The 27,855-nt window shown below is 38.4% G+C and overlaps 1 protein-coding gene across 1 annotated transcript in view; it reads left to right on the plus strand.

Moving 5' to 3' along the window:
* LOC115633041 (eukaryotic translation initiation factor 5B) overlaps window positions 1-27,855 on the plus strand; it is a 60,034-nt gene that overhangs the window by 1,823 nt on the left and 30,356 nt on the right. Inside the window, exons 3-6 of the mRNA XM_030530384.1 lie at window positions 35-1,457; window positions 1,527-1,659; window positions 22,213-22,289; window positions 26,728-26,923. Of these exons, the coding sequence (XP_030386244.1) occupies window positions 35-1,457; window positions 1,527-1,659; window positions 22,213-22,289; window positions 26,728-26,923 (1,829 nt within the window). The remainder of the gene's footprint in view (window positions 1-34; window positions 1,458-1,526; window positions 1,660-22,212; window positions 22,290-26,727; window positions 26,924-27,855) is intronic.

A 27,855-nucleotide genomic window follows, 5' to 3' on the forward strand; every position in this document is an offset into this window, starting at 1 on the left:
TGAATATATTCACTAACGACATACATATTTGCAGGCACACGCATAAGGCCTAACAAGAAAAAGGGTCCGAAGGACGGAACGACTGAGGATGAGGAGGCCAAGGCAGCTGCCGGAAAAGAAACTCCTCAAACCGCTGCTGAACAGGCCATAGCCGAAGCTGCCAAGCAGGAGGCAGTCAAAGAATCCTGGGATGCCACTGACAGTGAAGCGGAACCTGAGGATGAATCCTCACAAGCCACCACAACCACGACAAACAATGGCAAAGCGGAGCTAGCCGACGAGACGGAGAGCGAAGAGAATGATAGCGATGATGAAAGTGAATCGGAAGACGAGGAAAGTGAAGAAGAATCCGAAAAAGAGGAGCAAGCGCTGGCCAATGATCCCGAATCTCGTCGCCTACGTGCCGAGGCGCGCATTTTGAAACGGCAAGCTGAGGCGGAGAAAAAACGCACCACCGATGAGCTGCGTGCCAGCGTCGTTTGTGTTTTGGGACACGTAGACACGGGCAAGACAAAAATTCTCGATAAGCTGCGTCGCACGCATGTCCAGGATTCCGAGGCGGGCGGCATTACGCAACAAATTGGTGCCACCAATGTACCCATCGATGCTATCAAGGAGCAGACGAAATATGTACGAGGAGCTACCGGCTTTGATCATCGTCTGCCAGGTCTGCTGATCATCGACACTCCCGGTCACGAGTCCTTCAGCAATCTCCGCAATCGCGGCTCCTCACTCTGTGATATTGCCATTCTGGTCGTCGATATTATGCACGGCCTGGAGCCCCAAACCATTGAGTCCATCAACCTGCTTAAAAAGAAGAAATGCCCATTCATTGTGGCGCTGAACAAAATCGATCGCTTATATGATTGGAAAGTTCTGGCTCGTCGTGATGTCCGCGATGTGGTTAAGGAGCAACAGGCGAACACACAGCTTGAATTCCAGCAACGCACCAAGGAGGTTATTCTACAATTCGCCGAACAGGGCCTCAACGCAGCCCTCTATTACGAGAACACCGATCCTAAGACATATATCTCTCTAGTGCCGACCAGCGCCATCACTGGCGAGGGAATGGGCAACCTGCTCTTTATGATTGTCGACTTCTGCCAGAAAATGCTGGCCAAGCGCCTAATGTACTCCGAGGAACTGCAGGCCACAGTTCTGGAGGTTAAGGCCATACCAGGTCTTGGTACCACCATCGATGCCATACTAATTAACGGCAAGCTACGTGAGGGTCAGACAATGATCCTAGCGGGCACCGACGGCCCCATTACGACTCAGATTCGTTCGCTGCTGATGCCACAGCCGATGAAGGAGTTGCGCGTGAAGAACGCATATGTGGAGTACAAAGAGGTGAAGGCTGCTCAGGGCGTAAAGATAGCAGCAAAGGATCTTGAGAAGGCCATTGCTGGCATTAATTTGCTTATTGCGCACAAACCCGATGAAATCGAGATTTGCAGGTAAGCAGCTGTCAGGCATTCGCTAGTTGCTTGAAAACGGTTAAATGAAAATTTGTGTCTATTTTTTAGGGAAGAGGTTGCACGCGAGCTGAAGAGTGCGCTTAGTCACATTAAATTGGCCCAGGCAGGAGTCTATGTGCAGGCTTCCACTTTGGGATCCCTCGAAGCTCTGCTGGAATTCTTGCGCACTTCCAAAATTCCGGTAAGTGAGAATATTATTACTATTGAAATATATACATATATTATCATTACTGATAATCAACCAATTAGCTTTAGCTATAGAATATTAGGGGGGTTCTAGATTTTGCTTTAAAGAATCCGACCAAATATTAATTATAATTCGAGTTTATTTTTAAATGTTCGTCCAATATTTTATATTGATATTTATTTTACTATTATAATTTTTTTTAATTTTTAAAAAATCTAATCCACCATTTCTCAAATACTTACCTAGTACTGTAAAAATATTAAGTGTGTGCCCAAAAGTATGCAATGAAATATTTTTGTTTAAATTGTGCTTTGATCCAAAACCGCTAGATGGCGGAGTGAACCATTTTTACATTTTCTCCATAAATATACATAAGTAAGGCAGGCAGAAAAGAAAATTATGCTGAAAGGATATAAGAAATTAAGGAATCGTATTTTATTTGTAAAGTGCAGCTACGAAGCGATTTCTTAATATCCAAAGACAGATTTGAGAGTTCATTCATTCATGTTTGGACTTATGGTAGGTAAGGATTTAGGTGTAAATAAACCTTTGCATTGATGTAAAAAATTTAATAATTGAAATATATAAATTACCCAAACCAAATTCAACTTCCTATAAGCCGACGAACTCTCATCAGCACTGAAAATGAGTGGAAAAAATCTCTACTCTTATTGAAATACTTTTCAATATACGCTCGATGCACTGCCCTATTAATAGAAAATTTACAATTGCGAATAATTTGAAGAAATTCCGGCCAAATCGGTATAACCATCTTTTAAGCATATGCTAAAATAAATTCATTATTATTCAATTTTCATCACCCCATCGAATGGGCCACACATGCTGCATGAAAACAATAAGCAACAATAACAATAATGAAAAGAAAAAGAAAAACAACGAGAATACCAGTGGCATATTTGGCAAGCTTTCTTTTGTTTGTTTAGATAATTAGCCAGAATATAGGGAGCAACCGCAATTTATAGGCCAGCCAAAACATACACCCACCGATTTTTCATAACAATTTTTCCCGAATTGCTCACAATTTTATGGTCCTAATGGGCTGCTGCTTAAAATGCCAACGCCATGCTGGTTCTGGGGGATTTTCATAAAATAGATCCAGTCGTGTGGCGATATAGTACGGTAGAGATTTTTCCACAATTATGTACATGTATATATTTCTTGATTTGGCGCAATTCGAATTTAGTGCGCGACAAAGTTGTAAATTGTTGCAGTTGAGCGCCAAACTATTTTTGAAAAAAAAAAATTATGAGTGCGTGCGTGTTGTCTGCCGCTGATGTCTGTCTCCCATTTTATATGTATGTATGTCTGGTGTCTGTCTGTGTTTTTGGTTTTTTAGTTTTTGTAGGTATGGTAGTGTTGGGTTGGCAGCCAGAGCGGCAGACGCTGGGCCTGTTCGCTGCTCGCTGCTGGCTGTGGAGGCGCGCAAAAATTTTGCGTAAACATAAAATGGTATTTTTGTAAATGAAATGCAAATAGTTGCAACGGGAACAGCAACTGCTGCTGTTTTTGTTCTTGTTGTGCATGATGATGATGATGATGATGATGATGATGATGATGATGATGATGATGAGGACGATGATTCATGCCAGAGGCAGTCGGTGGCGCACAGCCAACAACATACGCACCGTCTGCCCGACCGAGCGACCAAATGACCGACCGACCGACCGACTGTATGTCTGTCTGTCAGCCGCACGAGATTGAACGTCAACTAAAAATACGATGCGCTATATACATACATACATGCCTATTCAAATACATATATACGTTATGTATACACTATGTGGCCACAAACATATCCAAAAGAAGGGTTTTCAAGTTACGAATACTTGTCCCCCCAAACTTTTCTGCAATTTCGTAATGATTTTGCACATACTTGTATATGGATTCAAGACTAGGTGCTTCGACGGGAATATTGATTTTTAATTCGGAGTCAAAACCCTCTTCGCTGGTCACTTACCGTTGGCCAAATAGAGTGTTCGTTTAAGGCATTGACTTTTTGTCCTTTCGTTGCTTACTTTAATTGTTAAAAAAAGTTGACTTTATTCAACATAAAAATTCAGTTACGATTTATGTAAGTACTTAAGATCCAAATTCATTCGATAATACATAATTATATCACTAAATTTTGAACCTTGTAAGACTTAATTTTTTGGAGATCCAGCTTTAGTTGGAGCTTGGGGTTATAGTTAGAGCTTTAAAAAAATATATATATATAATATGTATAAACAGCAGAGTCTCCAAAACTTTACTGGTGGCTGGGAACCCTGTACTATAATTGGGGTTTCAGATAACATTCGCAATCTGCATACTTATGTACGTCATGTACATATGTATGTATGTATGTACATGTTCTGGTACATCAACTTTCATATCCCTAAGTTCCGATAATCAAAAAGTTTCATCATTCATGAGTTTAAATGAATCTTTCTCTGATATAGAGATATATGTATATCTTATTCTATTTCATTAAATATTGTTAATTATATAAAAACACTTAAGTATTGTATTTGTGGTTTGTCTGGCTGTGGAATACCTGGACAGTTGTAGTTTGTAAGAACTTGAACCGATCATCTATTTCCTGTTATTATATCTGATTAAATCTCATGAACATCTTCATCATATTGAGATTGTAGTAGATTTTTCCGTGCGTTTCTTAGACCTGTGGAGTTACGATCTTGATATTCAAAGATTTCAGAAATTCACGTCTATTTCATTGACAATTGGACAATAGATCTATAAAATGAACCGCTCAGATTCGCGGCTTGCATCCGCTCCTGGTTAATAGAGGTCCGCATAATCGCGGTTCAACTCCCATATTGACGGATATGCCAACTCAAATTCCATTTCCAATTCACACGCTTAGCTCGAAATTGGAAGCCTGAAAATAGGTGTCTTTGTCGTTGTTGTTGTTGCTGAAGCTACCCAAATGTATTTTTAATCTTTAATGCAATAATTTTGCCAGCGTTGCTGTTTAAATTTGTTGTTGTTTAAAGACGGCACAGTTTGGATTAAGTAAGAGTCCAGCGGAAACGCAAACGGAAGTTGAATAAAATGCACAAAATAACAATAATAACAAATTAAAAACAATAACAACAGCAACAGCAACATTGTTTTCCACAAAAATCGACAGGAAGGTAGGTTTTGCAAAAAACATACAATTTATACAAAAGAAGTCACTTGACTTCTTGCTGTGGAAATACACTTTCAAAGCGGGTGTTATGGTTTTGTTTTAGAGCAGATTATTATTATATATTGCTTGATAGATTGCACAGTTTTCAATAGATGATATTTATTATATTTTTTATTGTTATAAGATTGTACAGTTTTCAGTACATATTTCTCTCAAAAAAGGGTGGAATATTCGGAAATGCCTATTCTGGAAATATAGGAATTTTTAAATTAAACCCTAAGCTAAGGGTTAAGCTCATATTTGTTTCAATTTTTCATAGATTTGCCTGATATGTTGTACAGTTTTCAGTCATTTTCTGGATATTACACAATCATATCTGATTGAAACAATCAATTTGTTATTTTGATATCGAATCTTTTATTAGAACATTAATTTTATTGGAGTCTTTAAAGCGCACATCCGGCAATAATTTAATGAGATTATGAGAACAATTGATAATAGAAAGCGGAAACTGACTGTATTTTAGACACGAAGCTTGTCCTATCTTTCCAATAAATCATCTAAAGAGTATTGAGGCTTCGCAGCAACTAAAGATAATATTCTCTTTTCCTGTTGTTGTGTTGTTCGGTCTTAAAGATAAGAGAATTGCTATTTATTTTTAAGTAAACACTCTCCTCAATGCCTGCCTTATTTATTCTTGGCTAGCTTGCACGCCCCTAGTCATGTGACTTTGTGTATTCTTGTTCGGGGGTGTGGGCTGGTTATCTGTGACCTAGCCAAGGGATTAATTATGCTTTAATCGAGCGAGCACATTGCCAAGATAGTAAAAGTCAGACAACATTTGTCATCGACCCAAACGAACGCCAACGAAAAGTGCGGTACAAGCTCATTAGCAGCAGCATTGCAAGCAACACTGATGAGGCTCCCACATTTTCTAAGGTTTCCCACAGTGTGTCTGTCTGTCTATCTGTCGTCAACAGCAGTAACAAACACTGCTCTTCAGCCACAAAACCTCAAAAAATTCAAAAAAAAGAAAAAATATGGTGGCAGACTGCGTTATACCCTAAATTCGAAACGAAACGCACTTTAAAATTCTATGATTTAGAATAAAAAGTCAGATGTTTCTTGTTGTTTTAGTTTTTAGAAATTAAGTGCCTGTTTTATTTATCTTACATTGTTTTTTGAGGTTGTTTGTTCGACTTTTGTATTAATTTTTATCGAGAATCCAGATTCGAGCGTTATGGAAAAATCGTTTAAACATGGCTACGAAGAAAATTGCAACAAAGAAACAAACAAACAAGCTCGTCGAGAACTTTGCAATTGGAATTGGAATTGTTTTCATTTTTGTGACTCTAACTCTTTTACTTTTCAAAAACGATGCGTTCATACGGTCGAACACACAGGAACAAATAAACAAGATGGTGCGGTATGTTTTAGTATTTTCTTAGTTTTAGTATTTCAGAACAAGCTAGAATGGCACTATTAATTTGTTTCTAGGAATTCTATAACACTTTTAATTTAACAGATTGAGTTGTGCAAAATTCAATGAATGATTTCCACAGAAAGATAACTTTTAGATTTTTGGAATTTAAACTTTTTGCAAACTAACCGCTGAAAAGGTCTAACAAACGCAGAACATAGAACGGTCGATCGGACAAACAGACATTTGATTGTTTGTGTACGATTTGAAAGAGAAGGCATCTTAAGTCTGGTAAACAAAAATCTCTGTTTTAATTTTTCTCAACGAAGTTTGCGAAAGTCTAAATAGAACATGGCCCACCTATGGGGAAAAGTAATGAGCGCATCTATTTTTGTTGTTCCCGCTATTATACTTTTTGTAATCTAGGCGTTCAGATAGTCAAACATTCACATAGAGAAATGAATGGACAAACAAAAACCTCTGTTTTAATTCTATAATAACTTTTTGTAAGAAATACTTCTACTACCTATAAGTAAAATGAATGAACGTATCAAATTTAGTTGATCCCGCTATTATACTTTTTGAAATTTTGGCGTTTAGGCAGTCAGACACGCAGAAGAACAAACCAACAATTGATTTGAAGAAAATCAGTAATACTTTTAATTTAGAAGGTATTGAGGAGCAGATATCTTAAATCTGGTAACTCTAACTAGCGTAGTTTGTGAAATCCACGCGTTCAGACCGTCGAACATTCACATAGAGATATGAATGGGTGAACAAAATTTTCTGTTTTAATTCTTTAATAACTTATTCTGCGAATAAATTCGACTACCTATAAGTTAAAGGAATTAATGTGTCAAGTTTAGTTGATCCCGCTATTATACTTTTTGAAATCTGGGCGTTCATACAGTCGAACTTATATGGCAGTAGCCCTTTACTTTTTGAGCATAGAGTATAAAAAATAAAATAGTTGCACTTTCCCAAGCCTAGGGTTCAAAATCAAAACGCCAACGCAAAAATGTTGGCAACTGTGCCGACTGCCTGCCTGCCTGCCCTCCAGCGACGATGAGAGCGACAGCTATGCAAATTAGCTAACCAAATGCAATACGAGGCGCGTGGTTGTGTCGTCAACTGACTGGCTGGACTGACTGACTGACTGACTGAATAAATGATGTGCGCATATAGTTGGAAACATTAGACGAAACCAACAAACCAACTTGGCCGCCTTTGTTTCTTGTATTTTATTATTATTATTATTATTATTATTTGGGTTTTCGTTGCCCACTAAATATTATTTGTCGAAGGCGTTTTCTCAGGCCGCAAAACACGATGGGGCGCCCATTAGATATTTTTTCTTCTTCTCTCCCTCTCTCTCTCTGTCGCTGGTTGACTTTTTTTATGAATGAATTAACAGATTCGCAGCACATTAAAACAACAGCAACAACAGGAATAGCAATAGTGATGCATATGTTAAGCATATGGCTCTTGAATTTTTATGTCACATTTTAGACCAACACATTTGTTGCCTTCATTTTGGTTTGTTCGCTTTTGGTTAGGTGACAAAGTGGCCGACTGACGGACGGACAGACTGACAGACTGGTCATTCATTCAATTCATTCATGATTTAACAGAGCCCGACCATGTGGGCTGTCGTTCATTTGGCTACGTAACAAGTTTCGCCTTCGTTTAAGCCAAATTTAGTAACTGGCCGCATGTTAGCAGCACTTTTTGGCCGTTCAGTCGATCACTCGGACGGCCGGACGGTCAGACGGATCGACCGGCTAATGCTTTTGTAAAATGTCATAAAATTGTATGGTTATAGTCAAAGTTTGCGATAAACAACACTCAGTTAGTCTGTCACTTTGTCGTTCAGTCAGAATGATTTTTCTATTCACCCACACCACTAGCGTGGACGTTGAAATACGATCGGGTGTTGCCAATTAATCGGCACACATACATACTCGTACGTGCATACGTTTGTACGTTTTTATAAAAAATCACTCTGCCATTTGACGGCCGGAAATTGTGATGTGAGTTGGCAGCCATTTTACCATTTTGGCAGAACTGCGCATTGAGTTGCAAAAACGTTTTGCGTCAAAATAGAGCTTTCGAAAATGCAATAAAGTTTTGATGAATGAATGCGGCTTAAATGCAAAATCAATTATCAATAATATCCAAGGTAAATAGTATTTATTTTTGTGTTCGTGTGCTTACTATTTATATATCGATATATATTTTTTTTTTTTCTTCGTATTTTATTTAAAACTGTCCATCATGGACAATCATTAAATTTGATAAAGATAAACTTCTCAGTTTATTATTTCATTTAGAGTGTAGTTGTAGTATCCGGCTAGTCCCTGGGGAGGTCCAGAGGATGGGTCCTGAGCAGCCTCCTGGTCCGTTCGCTGTTGTCCAGCAAGTTCATCGCCAAGTTGTTGGGGTGGTCATGTAGCCTTTGCATGTACCGCTTGCTGATTTTCTTAACTTCGTCCTTCACCCAAGGGAAGCTGAGGACTTCATGAATAGTGTCGTTGTCGTGCAGAGGATGAGCGCTGGTGGCGATGCGGAGAGCTTTGTTCTCGAATGTCTGTATAATTCGGACATTAGTTTTACAGGCGGTGCCCCACAATTGGATACCGTATGTCCAGATTGGCCTGATGATCGCCTTGTATACAAGAAGCTTTGATGACGTCGGCAGCTTGGATCTCCTACCCATCAGCCAGTAGAACGCTTTAATGCGGTCTTCTGCCTGGCGGCGCTTCTTCTGCAGGTGCGGTTTCCACGTTAGCCTCCTGTCGAGGGTGATGCCAAGATATTTGGGAGTGTCTTCTTCTGGGATTGCAGTATCATTGAGGCTAACTGGTGGGCAGTTGCCGAAGCGGGTGGAGAAGGTGGTGGCGGTGGACTTATCGCTGTTAACAGAGATATTCCACTTCTTGTATATATCGATATGAAACCCTCTTAGAGAATAAAGTAATTGCTACTCTAATGAATCTGTTATGAGTAAAGTTTTTGATAAAATGACAAAATTGACATCATTAACTATCATTAACTATCAAAGATACGATGAGTAAACCTTTGAACCAACAATTTCTACATTCAAATATGATATTTAAATTGAATTTAGAACTTGAGCATTTTCAATAGTTTTTAGCTTCATCTTCGGCTTTTTTACACGGTTTTGATTTAACACGGTTAGAAAATTAAAATTTTTTTATATGGTTACACGACTTTATTCCATTTAGCATGATTCATTTCGCATATGATCAATGTCCTTTTTTTACAAGGTTTTTTTACACGACTCTTTTAAGAACCAATCTACCGTGTAAAAACAGAATTAGGTGTATGGTCAATAACGAAACATGTTCGGAAGGTCACGTCTTCTTATGTGTCATTATTATTTTGTTTGTCAAATCAACTACTTTCCCTTGAAATCGCTGTTCAGTCCGAGCATTGGAATTTTACATATGTATGTAGTTACATAGTACATAGCCATATGCCCGAATTAATTTCTATCATTAGTGCCATAAGATGATCTATCGACCAAAAACAAATACAATTGACTCGTATTATTAATTTGTATGTGTCTAAAATTTAAAGTAGATGTCTCTTTAAAAATAACAACACACATACACACTTATAAGGCAAGATCTGGAGGCACAGTTTCTGTCGCCACATCATTTGGGATGACAAAGCTCATACATCATTTCATTGAGAGTTTTTGTTTTTGCGCGCGCGCGACTTTTTTTAAATTAATTGACAATACACTCGTATCGTATACAGCAACAGCAACAGCAACAACAATAACAGCAATGACAAGCAACCTTAACAAGTGCCCCCAAAAAACACGCTGCGCCAAAAACAGCAACGCCAACGATAACAACAACAACAGCACGAACAAATTGTATGGAAAACAAATCAATTACCAATGTTGATACCGTTGTTGTTGTTGTTGTTGGTATTGTTACTTATTGTGTTGTGGTTGTAATTGTTGCTGTTACTTGCATACATGCAAGTATGTATGTATGCATGCACATATGCTCTCTCCCGCATGCCTCTCAGTGTCAATCAGTTTGGTGGGGGGGAGGGGCACTCTTGCCATGCTGCTCTCATTTTAATTGCTGCCCACATTGCGTGGCTTTTTATGGCAACTGCCGCCCGCTCTCTTTGCACGCGTTGTTGTTGTTTCATTCAGTTTGGTAGACAATTTGCTTGTTTGTACTGTCACTCACACATACATACTCGTACATATATTTCATTGATCGAATAAACATTTGCTACACATTTCGATAAATTAAACACGACAGGCAGCACAGGCTTCGGCAGCGACGTCAGCAGCGCATACACGATGAGAGAGGGAATGAGAGTGGGGAGTGGAGAGTGGAGAGAGAGCAGATCAATCCATTCATAAAAATCGACTACACTTGTTGCTAACGCGGCTGCCAGTCAGCCAGGCTGTGCGTCACACAATCAAGATTCAACATCACAGCAACACCAACAAACATGATCACTTGAAGAAGAAAAATATAAACGTACTGTACACTATATGGACAGTGTTTCCACCGCAGTTTGTTGTTACTATTGTGTAACGGATGCGTGGGAGAATCGAGAAGCCATTAGAGTTTAGTTTCGATTTGATTTGCCATTTAAAAAGAAAATACGTCGTTTGATAGATCATTTGGTATTTGAGGCAACTCAAACATTTCAAAATAGTTTAAAACTGTGCCCGTATGTTAGAAAACCCAAGCTTAAAGTAATGATAAAGTGCAGGTATTTTCTTGCAAGGGCAAATGCAATTTTTCGAAAAGGTAATAGGTCTCACAAAGCCAATAGAGTCATTTACTTCTCATTGGGTTAATGGTAAGCTTTCGAATTTTTTGTTTAACAATCAGTCACAAGTATTGGCACATTATTGTGCAACAAGCGCTCTACTTCCATCTTCACAATATTCGGGGCAAATACGGTTAATACGATGCACCAACATAAGCCACAGTATTAACTGTTTGGTCAGGTGGGTCGAATTCCCTGTAGAAACAATTCCTTTCGTAAAGACAATTCAGCATTAATTTCTCTAACGCTCAGCTGTTTTGTTTTTATTCCATCGGTCGGCTTCATTAAACAATTTTCCGAAATTTGATATATTTTCATTGCATGTAATTTAGTTGTAGGTTGTGCAGAAAGCATTACGTCAGAAATTTGTAGACTTTTCATTTTGCAGCACACACGCATACACACACACACACATACACACAAATTTATGGTTGGTTGCATATTTTTATGACATGACTGCCGGAAAAGCTAAAGTCAGAGACACATGAATGGGAGAAGTTGCGTCGTGTTATGCCGTTATGCTGCATAACTTGACTGTAAATTTCTTTACTTGCTTTTTAGTTGCAGCTGTCTTTGCAGTTGTTGTTATTGTTGTTGTTGTTGTCACTGCCAGCACTCGGCGGCTTCATTAACATTTGCACCTTGTTGTTGGCCAAATATAGCTTTGCCTGCTGCTGTTGTTGGTTACTAAGCTCGCGACTGCCATTCATAAAAAATAAGTGTTGTTGCCAAAGTTGGTTTGGCTTGCTTGCTTGCTTATACAACAAATGCATTTTTTGTTGTTACTTTTTACTTTTTGGTGTTGCCTTCAACATGCAAAGTAGAGCTGTGCACGTGACACAATTGCCTTCAACGTCACGCACATTCATCAAATGCATTTTTGGTCTCATTTACGATATTTGCGGAGAATATAAATCATTCAGTATCCAACACTGAAAGTGTATAAATTTGCCAAAATTTTAGGGTATGTACAGAGTTTGTGCCCGTTTCTCGAAACGATTGAATTCTAAAAAAAGTTGACCGAAAGTTCAAATACCATTCTATGAGTTGGCATTTATGAATCAATACGAAAGTAAATTATATCTTGGCCTATCATATGTACATAACATGGAATCGGTCTTCCAATTTGTACTTTGTCGCGATGCGCGTTCTGTACCCTTTTATGCCATTATTTAGGCATATTATTGTGCAAATTTTTGTTGCGATAACATTTTTTCTTTTTTTTTTTTGTAACTTTAATCTTTATTTAATATCTGTAGTCTGTTGGAAAAATATTTTATTTCAAGATAGCTTTGAAATTTCCATCATGACTGTGTTGTGAAGGATTCGGCGTGATTCGTACCGGAACAAACCCATTTAATATCAATAGTGAAAATCCTTGGTTTTTTTGTTAGCTTTAGTTGGAGTTTAATTTTTAACTACATCCTAACATCATATAAGATTTTCTTCTAGCTGTAATTTAAGGGTATTTCCATTACTATAACTATCTAATATATATTTGTGTATTGCAATGCTTTCTGTGTATTAATTTGTTTAAAAATTGGTCCAACTACGTTGAACGAATATTCGCGAGGACGTACATTTTTTTCATGTCGTGATTGGTTATTTTTCCATACTTTACGTATTTTTCCACACACCAATCCAATACTAATCCAAAAGAAATGGGTCCTTGCGACTTTGTGAATTATTGTGAGTTCGTGAATGCTGCTTCACAAGTTGTTTCACGCACAGCTCTAATACAAACCGCAGAAGCGAACCGAACACCCGCAATGTTGACTCATTCATGCTTTTTTCCAACTATATACATATATATACGTTGTGGCATGTCGTAACGCTTATTTTTGCACAACCATTTTTCCCGCAACTCTTTTCTTTTATGAATGAAAAATTGCGCACACAAAAACTTAAAAGAGAAGACAAACGAATAAAGGCACTTGTTGTTGCTGTTTCCGAATAAGTGGTAGAAGCTGAAGAAGAAAAACCTATGCAACTTTTTGCTAGCTAGCCAGTCAGTCTGTCTGTCTGTCAGTTAGTCTGTCATTCTGTCAGTCATTTATTCAACATCAACAGCTGCTTTGCTCACCACTGACTGCTCTGCTCTGCTGTTTTCGCTGCTTTTGGGCTAAAATGTAATTATGTAGCCATCAACTATTTTCATGTGCTGTTGCGGTTGCTTTTGCCATAATTGTGTGCCACTTTTAGCTGATGTTGTTGTTGTTGTTGTTTTTAGTGCTGATTGTTTTTGTTGCTTGCCTAGTGCTGGTTGCGGGCGTTTTATTAGTTGCTAGGCAGGTTGTTGGGTAGGTTGGTAAGCTCTACTCGTATACGTAATTTGATTCCCACATGCATTTTAATTAAAAGTAAACAACAACAGCAACAACAACGACAATAGAAACAACAGTTTCGCAAAACGCCAGAGAAGTCATCGCAGTCAAAAGTATCATGCCCTCCTTCCGTCCGTCTCCAGCCAGGCATTTGTAATCGAGACGCAGTTACAATGCAAATATGCGAATGATATGGCAACGCGTTCGCGCACGCTCACGCCCACGCAGAATGTGAAAATGGAGACGATGATGAAGAAGAAGCAGCAGTAACAATAGCAAAACAATTGCCTCATATATTCATAACTGTGTGTGTGAGTGTGAGTATTCTTTGAAGAAAAACTCCTTGAAGGGGCAACGAACTGTTTAAGCTTCTGCTTCGTTGTCAACATGACGAAAATTTTCCGCCGATGTTATCTATTTACAAATATTGGTACAAATAATTTATTGTTTTATCTGTCTCTGATATCTATGCGAGATATTTTGGAGTCGCGATCTGCTGTGAAAAGTGGATTCCCTTACAATAAGAATCTCCACAATGGATATTTTTGCATTCTTTTAGAACTTTCTTTTAATTAGAGCTTCATTTACAATTCTTCTAGCGTTAATAAACTGAACTCAAGCGCTAAAATTGAAAGGTCAGTTATAATTCAGTTCAGCAGAGTATACAATTGATGTGCTGAAATATGTTTTCTCTACCACTACTACCACGATTTACAGGCTAAAAATACGTATAAACAACAACAGCCGCGGGCAGCGCTTGGGCAGCGCTCGAGCAGCGCATAATTACTAACTGGGGGCATTTGCAAAATTTTAGTTCGAAATTCTAAGAATTACGGGAGTTAGAGAAAATTTGCATGGGAGGGAGGGAAATTTCAAAATACACATATTCTGGGCATTCACAAAAGGCATCTTGGACTAAAATTTGGTGACCCTAGGTCGTATAGTCTCCGAGATATAGGCGATTATACGAATGGAAAATCGGGAAAACCCCCCATGGGGGGAAAGTGGGGGGATATCAAAAAAATAAAACAAACTTGCACAGCGTACACACATAACGCATCTTTGTGCAAAGTTTGGTGTCTCTACCTCTTATAGTATCTGAGATCCAGGTGTTCATACTGACAGACCGACAGACAGACAGACAGACAGGGCTAGATCGACTCGTTTCGTCTTGCTGATCAAGAATATATTTACTTTGTGGGGTCTGGCACGCCTCCTTCTGCCTGTTACATGTTCAGCTCCCGCAAAAAAAAAACGCTGCGTTTTTTTTTCTTGGTATTATTAATCTTAGATCTATGAACCGAACTATGAACTGTCGCTATAAAAACTCGACTTGATGATAAGTATTTTGGACGTTTCTTAATAGTATTACAATGATCTGTAATCATACAACGCCTTATAAGTTTATAATAATATTTGTTGCTAATTATCTTTTTTGATCTTTTAATAATAATTTAATAATACTTTAGAATCTATTTCTCCGAAAAGTTTATAACTTTTGATTTTCAGTTCGATCGCTCTCTCGACCTCACTTGTCGATAATCCCTCCTGGTATCGGTCACTGCTTAGCTGTCGGTCCCTGGGGCCTTCCTTCTATATCTTACCAGTCAGGGCATTCCCATAGACAGAATTCACTTGTACAATTCCTAAAAATGTGTGTGAGAACTAATTGCTTGTCTCGTGTCTCTTCTTCATTCGTAACACAAATACATAATGTGGGGTTGCGTATATAAATCCATGGCCACCATAGCGTGTGAATGTGCATGTGTGTGTGTGTGTGTGTGTGTGTGTGTGTGTGTGTGTGCGTGGGCAATAATTGTGTTTTTTCTTTCGCACGCAAAAAGTGCGCAATTTGTTTTTAATTCATTCAGGCAGCAGAGAGGCGTGCGAGTATCTAAGTATGAATACGAGTATAAAAAAAACCTTTCTAAGCGTAAACAGACGCAATGCATACTATAGGGTGGACTGGTTCGGGTGGGGTGGTTGGGGTGAGACGATCGGATGAATGGACTGGACTGTCTGTCCAAGTCTTGCTGAATATTAAAAGCGTGTTTTGGCGAAAAAAACAACAAACAACAACGCTGGCGGTGTAGCGTGACGCCTTTGGTGCGTTTCGTTTCATTCATAAAACCGGAGAGACAGTGGAGAAGAGTCCATTGTGGATGTTATTGTTGTTGTTGTTGTTTTTGTTAGTTGGCCCTCCATGGTGATGAGGTCGGTCGCGTAGTTCGCTGAATTTCATGAATGAATTTAATTTTCTACGCCTGTTTTGTTTGTGTTCGCATGAAAGCTTACTATATACTCGTACTATGCATGTACGAGTATGTACAATATGTATCTGTGGGCATTTAAAAAGAAAGAGAGGAAGGAAGTGGTGGCAAGAAGAAGCATAAGAGGAAGACAATGCCAACGTTGTTTTCATTAATGGGACGTTAGCGACGCAGTTGCCAAGAACGGCGGACCAGAACATGGCCATGCTCAATAAGAAGAGCGAAGGGGGGGAAACAACGACATTGAATGACTGAGTAAACTAGCAAGCAGCGAATGAGTGAGTGACTGAATGAGCAAATGAATGAATGTGTGTCTAAATGAAAGACGAGAAAACAAAAAACAGAAAAAAATTACACACAGAAACAACAACGGAAGCAATTCTTCCTGCCCCGTACAACAGCAATCATACACACACACACACACCCATACATAGACACACACACACACTATCAACCTTATTGCTTAATTTTCATTCATAAACACGTTGCCGCCGCGTTTTCAATGAAATAAAATGCTCGCTAGTTGAAAACAGCAGGGAAGGAAGTTGGTCGAAAAATAATAGACGCAGAAGAGCGAAACGGAAGTTGAGCGAACGTGCCGGACGTGTGACGAGACCAGCCGGACAACGCAACGGAGGTGAAACGTTCCCTAAAATTAAAGAAAATAAGCGTAATTTTCTAATTTCTGAAAGGTTGCTGCGCTGCTGCTGCTTCTTTGACATTAATCAGCTGCTCAGCGTGGGTTGTCAAGCGCAGTGGCGACAAAGCTACTACAAAGCCACAAACACACACACACACACACACACACAGATAGTTGACAAATATTTAATGGTTTGTCATAAAACATATGGTATGTATCTATGTATGTGTGTATGTAGCGTACATTTGTTCAAAGTTTTGCTGCAGCTTGGCATAAATTTGTTAGTTATTCATTTTTTAGCCCACCCCACACTAAGAACACCCTTGAATACATCGCATTCGACTCAAGTGAAAGTAAAAGCTAAAAGTGTACAAATTACACCCAGAAACTGTTTGTAAGACATTCATATTTTAAAGTGTAACTTTTTCTTTCTGATCAACCCATTATAATGAAACTTAGTATACGGATATATACTTGTAATCACTAACTTAATGTGACTACCAAATGTTATTATTTACGGGAGTTATAGAAAATCGCGAATAGGGGGGGGGGGGGGGGGGAGTGGTGGGGTGGATGAGAAAAAACTCGTCTTTTCTCGGGCTCAGGAGAATCTAGATACCAAGTTTGGTTATTCTAGCTCTTATACTTTCTGAGATCCTTGCGTTCATACAGACAGACGGTCAGATGGACGCCTCTTTCTGTGCGTTCCATGTACACTCGCACAAAACTAATATACCCTTTTACCCTTTGGGTACAGAGTATAATTTTTAAAAGTGTAACTTTTTCTTTCTGATCAACTTATTATAATGAAACTTAGTATACGGATATATAATCACTAACTTAATGTGACTACCAACTGTTACTTCAAAATTTCAAGAATTACGGGAGTTATAGAAAATCGCGAATAGGGGGGGGAGTGGTGGGGTGGATGAGAAAAAATGAACAAACTCGTCTTTTCTCGGGCTCAGGAGAATCTAGATACCAAGTTTGGTTATTCTAGCTCTTATACTTTCTGAGATCCTTGCGTTCATACAGACAGACGGTCAGACGGACGCCTCTTTCTGTGCGTTCCATGTACACTCGCACAAAACTAATATACCCTTTTACCCTTTGGGTACAGGGTATAAAAATTTTAAAGGAGACTTATTGACTAAGCTTGTACTTGACGAAAACTAGACAGCTCTAGAATGAGAAGTACCAGTCAGAAATGAGTTCGTCTCTCGTTTTAATATTGGATTCCTCGTACAGTCGTTTGTATAATAAATTGTATAATGATATAATAATATTTTATATTTTGTTTGAATTTTTCTTAAATGAGTTCGAACTGCTGCCTCATACATACCTCAGATCCATAAAATTAACTAGTTGTGTAATGATAGTTCGGATTTACGATTTAGAAACGCATACAGCATGCATATAGTTTTGTTATCTTAGTATAGTTTTGCTAATGTAATCTGAAAAAAAAGTTGTTTATTAAAATATATATAAATATAAAATAAATATGTTGTATTTAATTTCAGTTCAATATTTGGCATTTAGCTTAATTTTTACAGAATCGAAAAATGCAGTCATTCTTGTATAACTGTTCGTCCATCTCTTTATCTATTTACGCGTTCTAAACAACAACTGGGGCATGACAACTTGATCCAGCCCTCACCTAAGAGTCACAATCCAAGACGTTAATATAGAGCAGAGTTAGATTAAAAAGAGTTGATATCTAATATTATATAGCTGGGCAGCATCAACTCCAAACGTACCTGACCATTTCGGATGCTGCCAAACATATTCAAAAAGGACTGTTTGTCGTTTCTATATAGGAGTGAAAACGAGTTGACAGCATCTTTATATCGATCATGAAAGCAAGATACCACTGCCTCTCCCCCCAAACCCCTTAACATTTCCCGCTTAGCACTTAGCGGAATATGTATCCCAAGTTTAGTCATTCTAGCTCTTGGCAGTATTTGAAAAATCGATAAATGATCAAAAAGGCGCGTGTGATAAAAATATTGAGCCTTCTAAATCATTTATTGGCTGGAAGAATATTAAATTGAGTGCCTAAATGGGTTAAGCGTCTTTTATGCTATTTTAGCCGAAAGAAACCTCCTTGTCGCTAACGGTGGCTTTGAGCTTTGCCACTTGACGTCAGCGCAGGTGACAGACTGACTGCCACCTTTTACCTTTTGCTAATTAACTTTTGCGCTGCTTTTACGCACTTCCACTTCCGCCCACAATTTTGTGTCTGCTTCGATTACTCGTACGGGGATTGCTGTTGTTTTTTGTTTTTGCCGTTCTTGCTCTTTTTGCAGTTTTTGCTGTTTTTGTTGCCATCGTCGTCGTCGTCGTCGTCGTCTTTGTGGCACTGTTGCTGCGTCAGCAATTGAAATTCGATTACACTTCACGCGCACATTGATTGTTTGTGTTACTCAATGCGAGGCGCGTTGCCACGTGTAGCAGAACATGCATTACTCACCCACCCATCCACCTACCTATCTACCCACCATTGGGGTTTCCCTTCACAAACCTCGACCCCACTAGCATCGCCCTACTGTGCAGCAGATTTGCGTCTATTTCCTGCTCTCTCCTACGCCCGACACTAGAGCGGAGCGGGAATGCGTGCGTGAAAAGGGTCCACCATTTACGGTTTCATGCAAAATCATGAAACACGATTTTAACATAAATGAGGCCACAAAGAAAAACAAAAGTGTGGGTCAATATGATCGACGTGCTAGTATTTGTGAGAATCAGGTGATTAGTTTATATTAGATCATAATAGAGTTTTAAAAACCTGTAAAAACTTGCTCTAAAATACATATTTCAAAAAAAAAATTTAAGACTCAGGTGCTTACTTGTTAAATTAATTATGGAGTATTCTTTAAACAAATACGTTATTTTAAATAATTAAATATAATAATAAAATAAATCTATGCAAATTCTAATAATCTAAGTTGTGTTATTTTTTTGTATATAAATCATGCTTTTGTCATATGATGATTGGGCTTGATTCGAACGATGAGCCTACTCAAGGAACGAACTCACATTGTGGGAGTCCTGCTAGCTCGTGGAGCTATGCCAGGCCACATAACTTTGATTGAGCTTTTAATTGAAATCGTTGCTTATTTACAATTGGCCGGTACTCTCGATACCTTCTACCAAGAATATATATTCTTGTTTAACATGACGGTACATGTACCCATATAGTCATGTATGTTTGCCTGGGAAAGCATAAGAGCTAGAATAACTAAACTTGGTATACATATTCTCCTAAGCATTAAGCATTAAAGGCTTGTTCTTTTTATATCCTGTATGCAAAGGGTATGTATAAGGCAGAAGTAGACATCTCCGGCTCCATAAAGTATATACATATATGTATTCTTAATCAGCGTCTGTCTGTATGAACGCCTGGATTTCGGAGACAATTGAACACACATTCTCTAAACTTGGTGTGTAGACTCTCCTAATATCCAGGCGACTCGAGTTGATTTTATTTTTATTTTTTATTCTTCTTTTTCTTTTTTCTTCTGCTATAAATGTAATCTCTTTGCATCTTCTCCTAGTTACGAGAGAGGACAAGTTTGTCCTTTTTATCGCACTCCTCTTCTCGACTCAAGCGTTCAATGCTTGTTTTAACCAGAAATCTGAATGCGAATCGAATTGGCTTCGTGAATACTACAAGTACATGCGTGATTTTGATGGCCTATTTGTCTGCACACCTCTAGTCGACACCCCCTCTCATTAACGTCTGCCATTTCCAATCTGCGCATTTTGCTATCACTTCCGTTTGCCATTTTTACATGCAACGTTCAACTCAATTGGGTTTGTCTGTTTTCCAACAATTACTTTTCCCTCTCTTTCGCACTCGCATGCAATACGTGCATTCAGACAACAATGAACTTCCGATTTCATGCATTGTTTTGTCGATTGCTGAACTCTTTTTTTGTACTTTTCTTCTCTCCCCTTTTGAATTTACTCTTTGCTACTACTTTTGTGCGCCATTCTATTCCGTTAGTAGAAGTTGCGCACAATTTCTTTTATTAGACTTGCTACTACAACAACAACAACAACATCAAACGACGGAACGAGTCGCGCTGTCTATATGGCTATGTAATGAATGAATTTTTCATGAATGAGCTAAACTGTAATTGAATTCAATTTACAATTGAGCCACTCTAAGCGCACGCACAACAGTGCCACACAAACAAACAGACACTCATGTGGTACATACGTCTGTATATACTTACTATGTATGTGTAATCTATGTATGTATATACGAGTATTACTTGACTGTTAGTTTATTGACAGCTGACCACCATTAGCTGAAATGGCAACTGAAAATGTGCCTTCCTCAGTTTTCGTGTCCAATGGCAGTATTTTATTAGACTAGTCTTTCCAGGTCTTGTGACGTAATCGCAATCGAGTGTTTTACAATTTGTTATCAAAGTATGGTATATTCATTGGAAATATGTATGGGAAATATGTGCTAGGATTCTTAATAGTTAAAAAATGTTATACGATCAGTGTAGTATCAGTGTCATTTTTGTGAACTGCTGTTATTAATTTTATCCGATTGCATTCATCATCTTATCATAAATTAAACTGTACATCGATTTACCTTTTGGGCACAGATTATAAAAATCAGCTTAATGATGGAGGACACAAAAAGTCGAGGCACAAAATAAGTCCCATATGTCACTCGAAGAGACCAATTTTTGGTTATTCTTCAATTATAATTTTTAATTTTTAGATATTTTATTTTATTTATCGATGAATTTCACGGAAGATTTTTAATTTATTGACTGCATCTTTGATAATCATGATTTTTGATGAGGCTGTTGATCCAACTGATGGCGACCATTCTTGAATCGCACATGCCACGAGGCATATAATTATCACCCTAAACTTGATTCATCAATTGAAACGTTTTGGAAAAAGTTGCATCGAGTTTAAGAACGAATTGAATTTGTGCTCTACGTGCGATACTTTTGTTTTTGTTTTTTATCGATGACACAAACATAGAGTTACTTTTTAAGCGATAACTCGGCTTCCAGTGGAGCCAATGTCCTGAAATTGTTACTGGAACTCCACATCCATCTTGTACCTTTAGCTTAAGACTAAATATTTATTTGCCTCTGAAATTCACATTGATAATAAATACTAGATATGCAAAATAGATAAGAAACTGGTCATTCCCAATTCTTAGTAATTTGAACTGAATTTTCTCAGTGGAAATAGTACACATGCTTTGTTGCTTTAATTGCTTAAATTGCATATTGATATGATATGCATATTTTTGGCTGGTTTCATTCAGAAATTGTTGTTTGCAATTGCATGACGAGCATATCGACATATCGGCAGACCATTCAAGCGGCCAGCCTTTCATTCATTCATTCATTCATGCACAACGATGTCGACGTCGATGCTGACGCCATCGCATGGCACTGGCTGTTATTTTTATCAATGATCATTAGTAATCATGGGGCGCACAAAAATAAAATTGAACATCTTCGATGTGAATGAACTCGCAGCAATGATTGCCACCAGTGGGTACAGTGGCTATGGTGGCTACGGTGGCTACGGTGGCGGCGTCGGCCTACGCATGGTCGAGATGGAGGTCTTTGGGATGCCTTCGTCTCTCTCTCGTGGAATTTGTTTTTAGATTCGTTTTTAGTTTGGTGTTTTAATGCCGCCTATTGCTTAAAAATAGGCCTTCGTTTCTTTGGGTCAGGCAGACGATGTCGTTGTTGTTGTTGTTGTTGTTGTGGCAAGTGGCAGTCGAATTTTTTTGTTGGCAGGGGTGGAAGGGGCGGGATTTGTGGGTGGCAGGCCGGCAGGCCGGCAGGCAGGCACATGTGCGACCATATGGTTGTTCAAATCTTACTTACCACCCTTCTCTTTCTATTCCATTTTCTTTATAGTACTCCGCCATACGTATTGGACCCGTAGTCAAACGTGATGTCATGAAGGCTTCCACCATGCTGGAGCATGAGGCGCAGTAAGTAAAACCAATTACATTATTCAACTATCGCCCATTAAGCATTTTGGCTTTCCTCATCGCCCATCACCCATCGCCCATTGTCCATCGCATTTCTAGACGCTGTGTCATTCAACTCGGAGAGTAATGATTAAATTCAGAAATTCGCGGAATTCGCTGAATGCGGAAATTTGCGCAAGTCCAATCCAAACTATCAAATTTAATTTTCCCCATTCGTATTTCTGTCGGCTTTGGTTTATTGAACTTCCATTCCATTCAAGCTTTTCTGTTGACTCTGGCAAAAACAAAGAAATGTCTTTGGCTTTGAAATTGTAAGCCAGAAGTAGAGTTACTATTTGCGGAAAAAACTTATGTAATGTGTGAGCTCTAGGGTGACAAAAATTTCGACCAATTGACTAAAGTTTGTTGGAAAAGTGTGCAAAGGTAAGAGAGAAATATGAAGCTGCCTGTCATTAAACGAACGGATGGCTAAAAAGTAATAGGAAGAATTATTTCAATTCAAGTTCCATTGTATATATATTTTCAATTTGTTCACTACTTTTGATAGGAATTCTGTAAAAGTCAATAAAACGACGATATATTGGAAGTTATGGTTATAATTTGAGAAGATCTCCTTAGTTACTTACAAGTATAGAGAGAGAGCAGAACCGTTGAGTAGTTTTTGTGAAGCAGAACCACAGGAATTATTAGACATTAGGCACATTGACGGCTTCAATTTTTATTTATTTGTTTATAAATCATATCCTAGTGTTACAATTGTCAGATTACTTTTTAGCTATTATGCTAAATAACTGAATTTAATTAAGTTTAATTTTTATTGCTGCTGAAGCAAGTGTTGAAAGAACAGCAGATCTGCATCAGCATTTCACATTCCGGTAGAATGCAACTGTCGCAATCATAGTTCGACTTATCAACTCATCATTGACGCTTCTTATGAGCCATTGAAATATCATCTTGAATCAAGACTATTTCCATCATTTCAGCAAAACTAAATGAAGTCATTATTCTCCTGAGACTCTTAAGAATTTTTGCACCAACAATTTGATATCTTCATGGCGGTCCGGTACAACATATCCAGTTGTCCAGAGAACACCTGACTTCATTTTCCCCTAATCTTATCAGAAATAATTAAAATGTACAATAATGTCGATATAAATACTCGTATATAAAAACAGAATCGAATGATTTTTGTGGCACAAAACCTTGGTTTTTGTGGTGATCAGAGAACATTGATAATTAAACATTTCGTGTGCTGATACTACTCGTATGCATATAAAGCTAGTCTTGGGCTCATTTTTTGTACTACAGTATTATTAGGAAGAACCCAATGGTCTAGGTTTAGTAATCGTTCGGTTGCATTGCTTTCTCCGCTCATTCAACATTTGTTGTCTTTCTGTGGTGCAACAACATTGTTGTCCAGCGAGCAGTCAGTCAAACACTTAAGCAGCGGGCGTTCGGCCAAACGACTTTTTGATATATGACAACGAACAATGCAATTTTATTGCCGCTTAACTTCATTAAGGCGCAGTCGGCGGCAAACAGCGGAATGGGAAACGCCCTCCCCTGGATCCCCCCTCCCCCACATCCGCCAAGATGTGGCAACGATGCGCCGCCCGCTTGGCCCGAAAACAAAGGCGCATATAATGTGCATTATAATGAACGGTCGCGACTTTGTTGTTTGTTCGTTTGAAGATCGTCGTCGAGTGATATAGCCGCCAACAGCTGAACAGTTAAAGAGTAGGAGCAGCAGCAGTAACTGGCGATCGCCCGACCGCTTAGCTGTTTAAGTGATTCATTTAACGGCAATCAGAAAATGCACTTTGCGCATGCGCCGCCGCAAAATATAGCCTAGCATTAAGCCAGCCTCTTTCTCATGATTTATTACGGCCGGACCTTTAAATATTTGCCTTGAAGCGGTGCTTCTGCCGCTCTTGCTGATTCTGGTGGCAGTGTCGGCCCAGGCTTTGTCTCATTAGCAACCGCCTGGACGTTAAGTGGTGCAAATTAAATGCCAAATAGATGGTAGAGTGCCGGTCGGTCGTCACTCTGTGGTGGTGGTGGTGGTGGTGTCGGTTGTGCTGCTGCTGTTGTTGCTGTGGTGCAGTGACAAGTTTCCAATTTCAGCAACTGTAAATGCAATTGTTTGTTGTTGTATTTGTGCTCTGCTTGGCAACAACAATGCGTCATGCTGAATACTGAATACCTACAGACAGATAGATACACCTATGCAAATACTCCTATGCTCGTACAGTGAAACATCACAAATGGAAATGTTTGTTTCACAGCAAATACACTCAACGAAGATGGAGTGGTTTCGATTATTTTGCAATTTTTGGTTCACTAAAAAAATTTGAAAGATAGCTAATACATATCTTAGAAATGTTTATGTGAGGTCAAGCGTAATTTAATCAATGAGATTTATCTGCAATTAGTATTTAATTGATAAAAATGTATATTGAATACACAAAGGGCAAAGTGTCTCAGATGAATCAGTAAAGACTCAACTGAAGAGTGTATATAAATATTATAATTAAGTAATTAGAACAACTTGAAGACCGAATCACATGGAGTTGTAATTCCATAAATTTTGGATCTTGAGCCAAAAAACAAAAATCAAAGCATAAAAGGAAATAATTAGCATTACAATGTGGAGAAAAATGATCTGTAGTTTAAATAAATAGACTTGTGGGTTTTGTTGATTAGTATTTACTGTAAAGGTATTTGATAATATATTTAAATACAAATGAAATGGAAATGAATCGTTGGCTTCAACTCATTTTGATTCGTCTTTCGTCTTCAGCTCTATGCTAGTTTGATGAAAATAGAAAAGAGTGGAGAAGTTCTAAATTTTCTAAACAATTCCAATCAACTAACTTCTCTATTTTTTAGAAGGCAATTCTGAGCGCTATAGAATTTTTTTCTTCTGATTCTTTTTGCTGTCAGAAAACAAAGATGGAAATGGGGTTCCAATACGGAAATAAGTCAGCTGTGCAAATATTCCATTTAATCAAGTATGACTGTATCCCATTTCCTATCCGTGCACAGACAAACAGACGTACACTCATCAACTCACATTACGTGCTGACACATGCAAAAAAAATAAATATGGAATGAAAAAAATTAGAAATGTTGCCATGCAAAAGCTTTCAAATACATATTTAGTTGCGGATCGTTTCCGCTACAAACAAACACACACACACATTTCTACATCTACACACACACACATCTGCAAATACTCGTGCACGTTTCCGGCCTTTCGCGCATGCGCAACCATTTGAGAATTATGCGTGCTTTTAAGAACCAAAGTGTGCTAAAGTGGTGTTTGCATATCTCATGACAGCGTCGATCGAGTAATAAATTCAATAAATTTTTTACTATGTGTTGCTGTTATTTATTTATGATTTTTACGCGTGTGGAATTTTTACCATAAAATTTTGCTTTTTACGCTGCGTGCCATCGTAAAAAGAGCGTTTGACTTGACCGTCGCAACTTTTCTTCTCATTCGTTTTTTCATAAATACATACATACATATATATCTTTTTTTTCTGATCTTCATATGGCTCATAAAATGTTCAACTGTTTTTATGAGCCTTTTATGCCACCATGTCCAGGTTAGCCTTAATAGCCATTCACACTGGGTGGGGTAACCACGAATGATCACAATGAGTGGCTATTTATTAGTTTGGATTTGTTGTTCTTAATTGAACGCCATAAAGTTTTGCGAGCGCAACAGATGATCGTTACTGATCCCCAACCCAGCCCAACACGACCAACTCCATGTCATCCCATTGAAGAAGAAGAAGAAAAAAAGAAAACAGACAAAAGAATCAGAAAACCGAATTCCAGCTTGGCGCTAATTTTGTTTATTAGATATATGTATGTATATAGGAGTGTATGATGATGCCCTTCCTTTGTTTATATGTATGTCTGCTGCATGTTGTATATCAAGTCGCTCATTAGACGGCACATCATTTCTTGACCCTTCCTGTCACACCAAACGATCTCACGTAGCTTCAAATGCCGCTCGTTTCCTGTCATTGAAAGCGCGCGGCCAGTTGACCAAGCTAAGTAAACAGCAACAACAACAACAAGAACAGCAACTACAATAATAACGAAACGAAACGTAGACATGGTCGTGATTTCAATTATTAACGCCGCTTCCTTTCCATCCAAAGCTGACTGCAGCAGTTGCCGACATCTCCGCCATGTGGCAAGATCATTAGTGAGTCGAGTCGAGTCGAGTTGAGTCTACAGGAAAACCAAATCTGACGCTGCATTGCCATTATCATTATTATTGTAGTAGTAGCTGCTGTTATTATCAGCTTTGGATACTTTAATTTGTTGTGCTTTTAATTGTATTTAATTGTTATAGCATGTTGTTCACAATACTAAACCTCTCTTCTCTTTTCTCTCTTCATCTCTCTTTTGGCGCCTGCAGATATGCAACAATTTTGGCATTCGATGTTAAGGTGGAGAAGGAGGCACAGGAAATGGCCGATTCGTTGGGTGTTAAAATATTCCAAGCGGACATTATCTATCATCTATTCGATAAATTTACCTCATATCGTGAAGAGTTGAAACAAAAGAAACGCGAGGAGTTCCGTTCCATAGCCGTCTTTCCCTGCAAGCTAAAGGTAAGTGCATCTAAAACTACAGTAAATGTTTTGTAAAGGGGAAAAGTTAACCTGATGAATAAACGAAATTTTTAATACGCTGTTGTCCTTTTTGTGAAGAGGATAACTTTGAAAAAAAGGGGAAAACTGATATCAGATATCTGTCTTTGCTTCTAATCTAATTTATTTCTGCCTATTTAGTTTAATAATACATTATTTATTTGATTGTTTTTTATCATCTTAGTGATTTGCATTCTTTGCTTAATTGTTCTTCACATTCATTTCAATTTATCAGAACAGCTTTCTTCGCTCTAGTGCGAGGGAAGATGGGAGGAAATCAAAAAATAAAATAAACTAGTAATGTCTAGGGACTAGGGAAATCAACATACCGAGTTTTGTCAGCGTGGCTTCAGCCATCTACAAAATCCAGGCGTTCATCCAGACAGACAGATCTCTCTCGTCTTGCTGAAGAATATGAGCCTTATGGGGATGCTTCTTACTGTACATAATACTGTTGCATAATTGACACAATTTAATCACTTGTACCATTTCTGATCAATTATTTAATTGATCCAAAATTAGTGATATCCGAATTTAAGTTGCACTTAAACCATTTTTACTGTAATTATTATAGGCAAATGGTAGGGCAAGCAATAACAGCGGCAGCAACAACAACAACAACAACAGCTGGTGTTATTATGCCTATTATTTTAATGTTACTACACCAGCAAACACACACACACACAAACTTAGAAGCTGGGCACGCATTTGTAATGCTGCGGCATAATGGGGGCCCCAGAGTGTGCAGAGTCTCGGCTCATCGTTCGATCGCTTGGTACGACCACTGCTCTGTAATTACCCCAAAAGCTACAGGTGTAAAATGCAATCAGTTCGCTGTGCTCTGCACTTTGTTGTTGTTGTTGTTGTTGCTGCTGTTGCTGTGGTGCAAATGT

The sequence above is a fragment of the Scaptodrosophila lebanonensis genome, unplaced genomic scaffold, assembly GCF_003285725.1.
Source record: "Scaptodrosophila lebanonensis strain 11010-0011.00,11010-0021.00 unplaced genomic scaffold, SlebRS2 tig00001415-arrow-pilon, whole genome shotgun sequence".
In the NCBI taxonomy this organism is placed as follows: domain Eukaryota; kingdom Metazoa; phylum Arthropoda; class Insecta; order Diptera; family Drosophilidae; genus Scaptodrosophila; species Scaptodrosophila lebanonensis.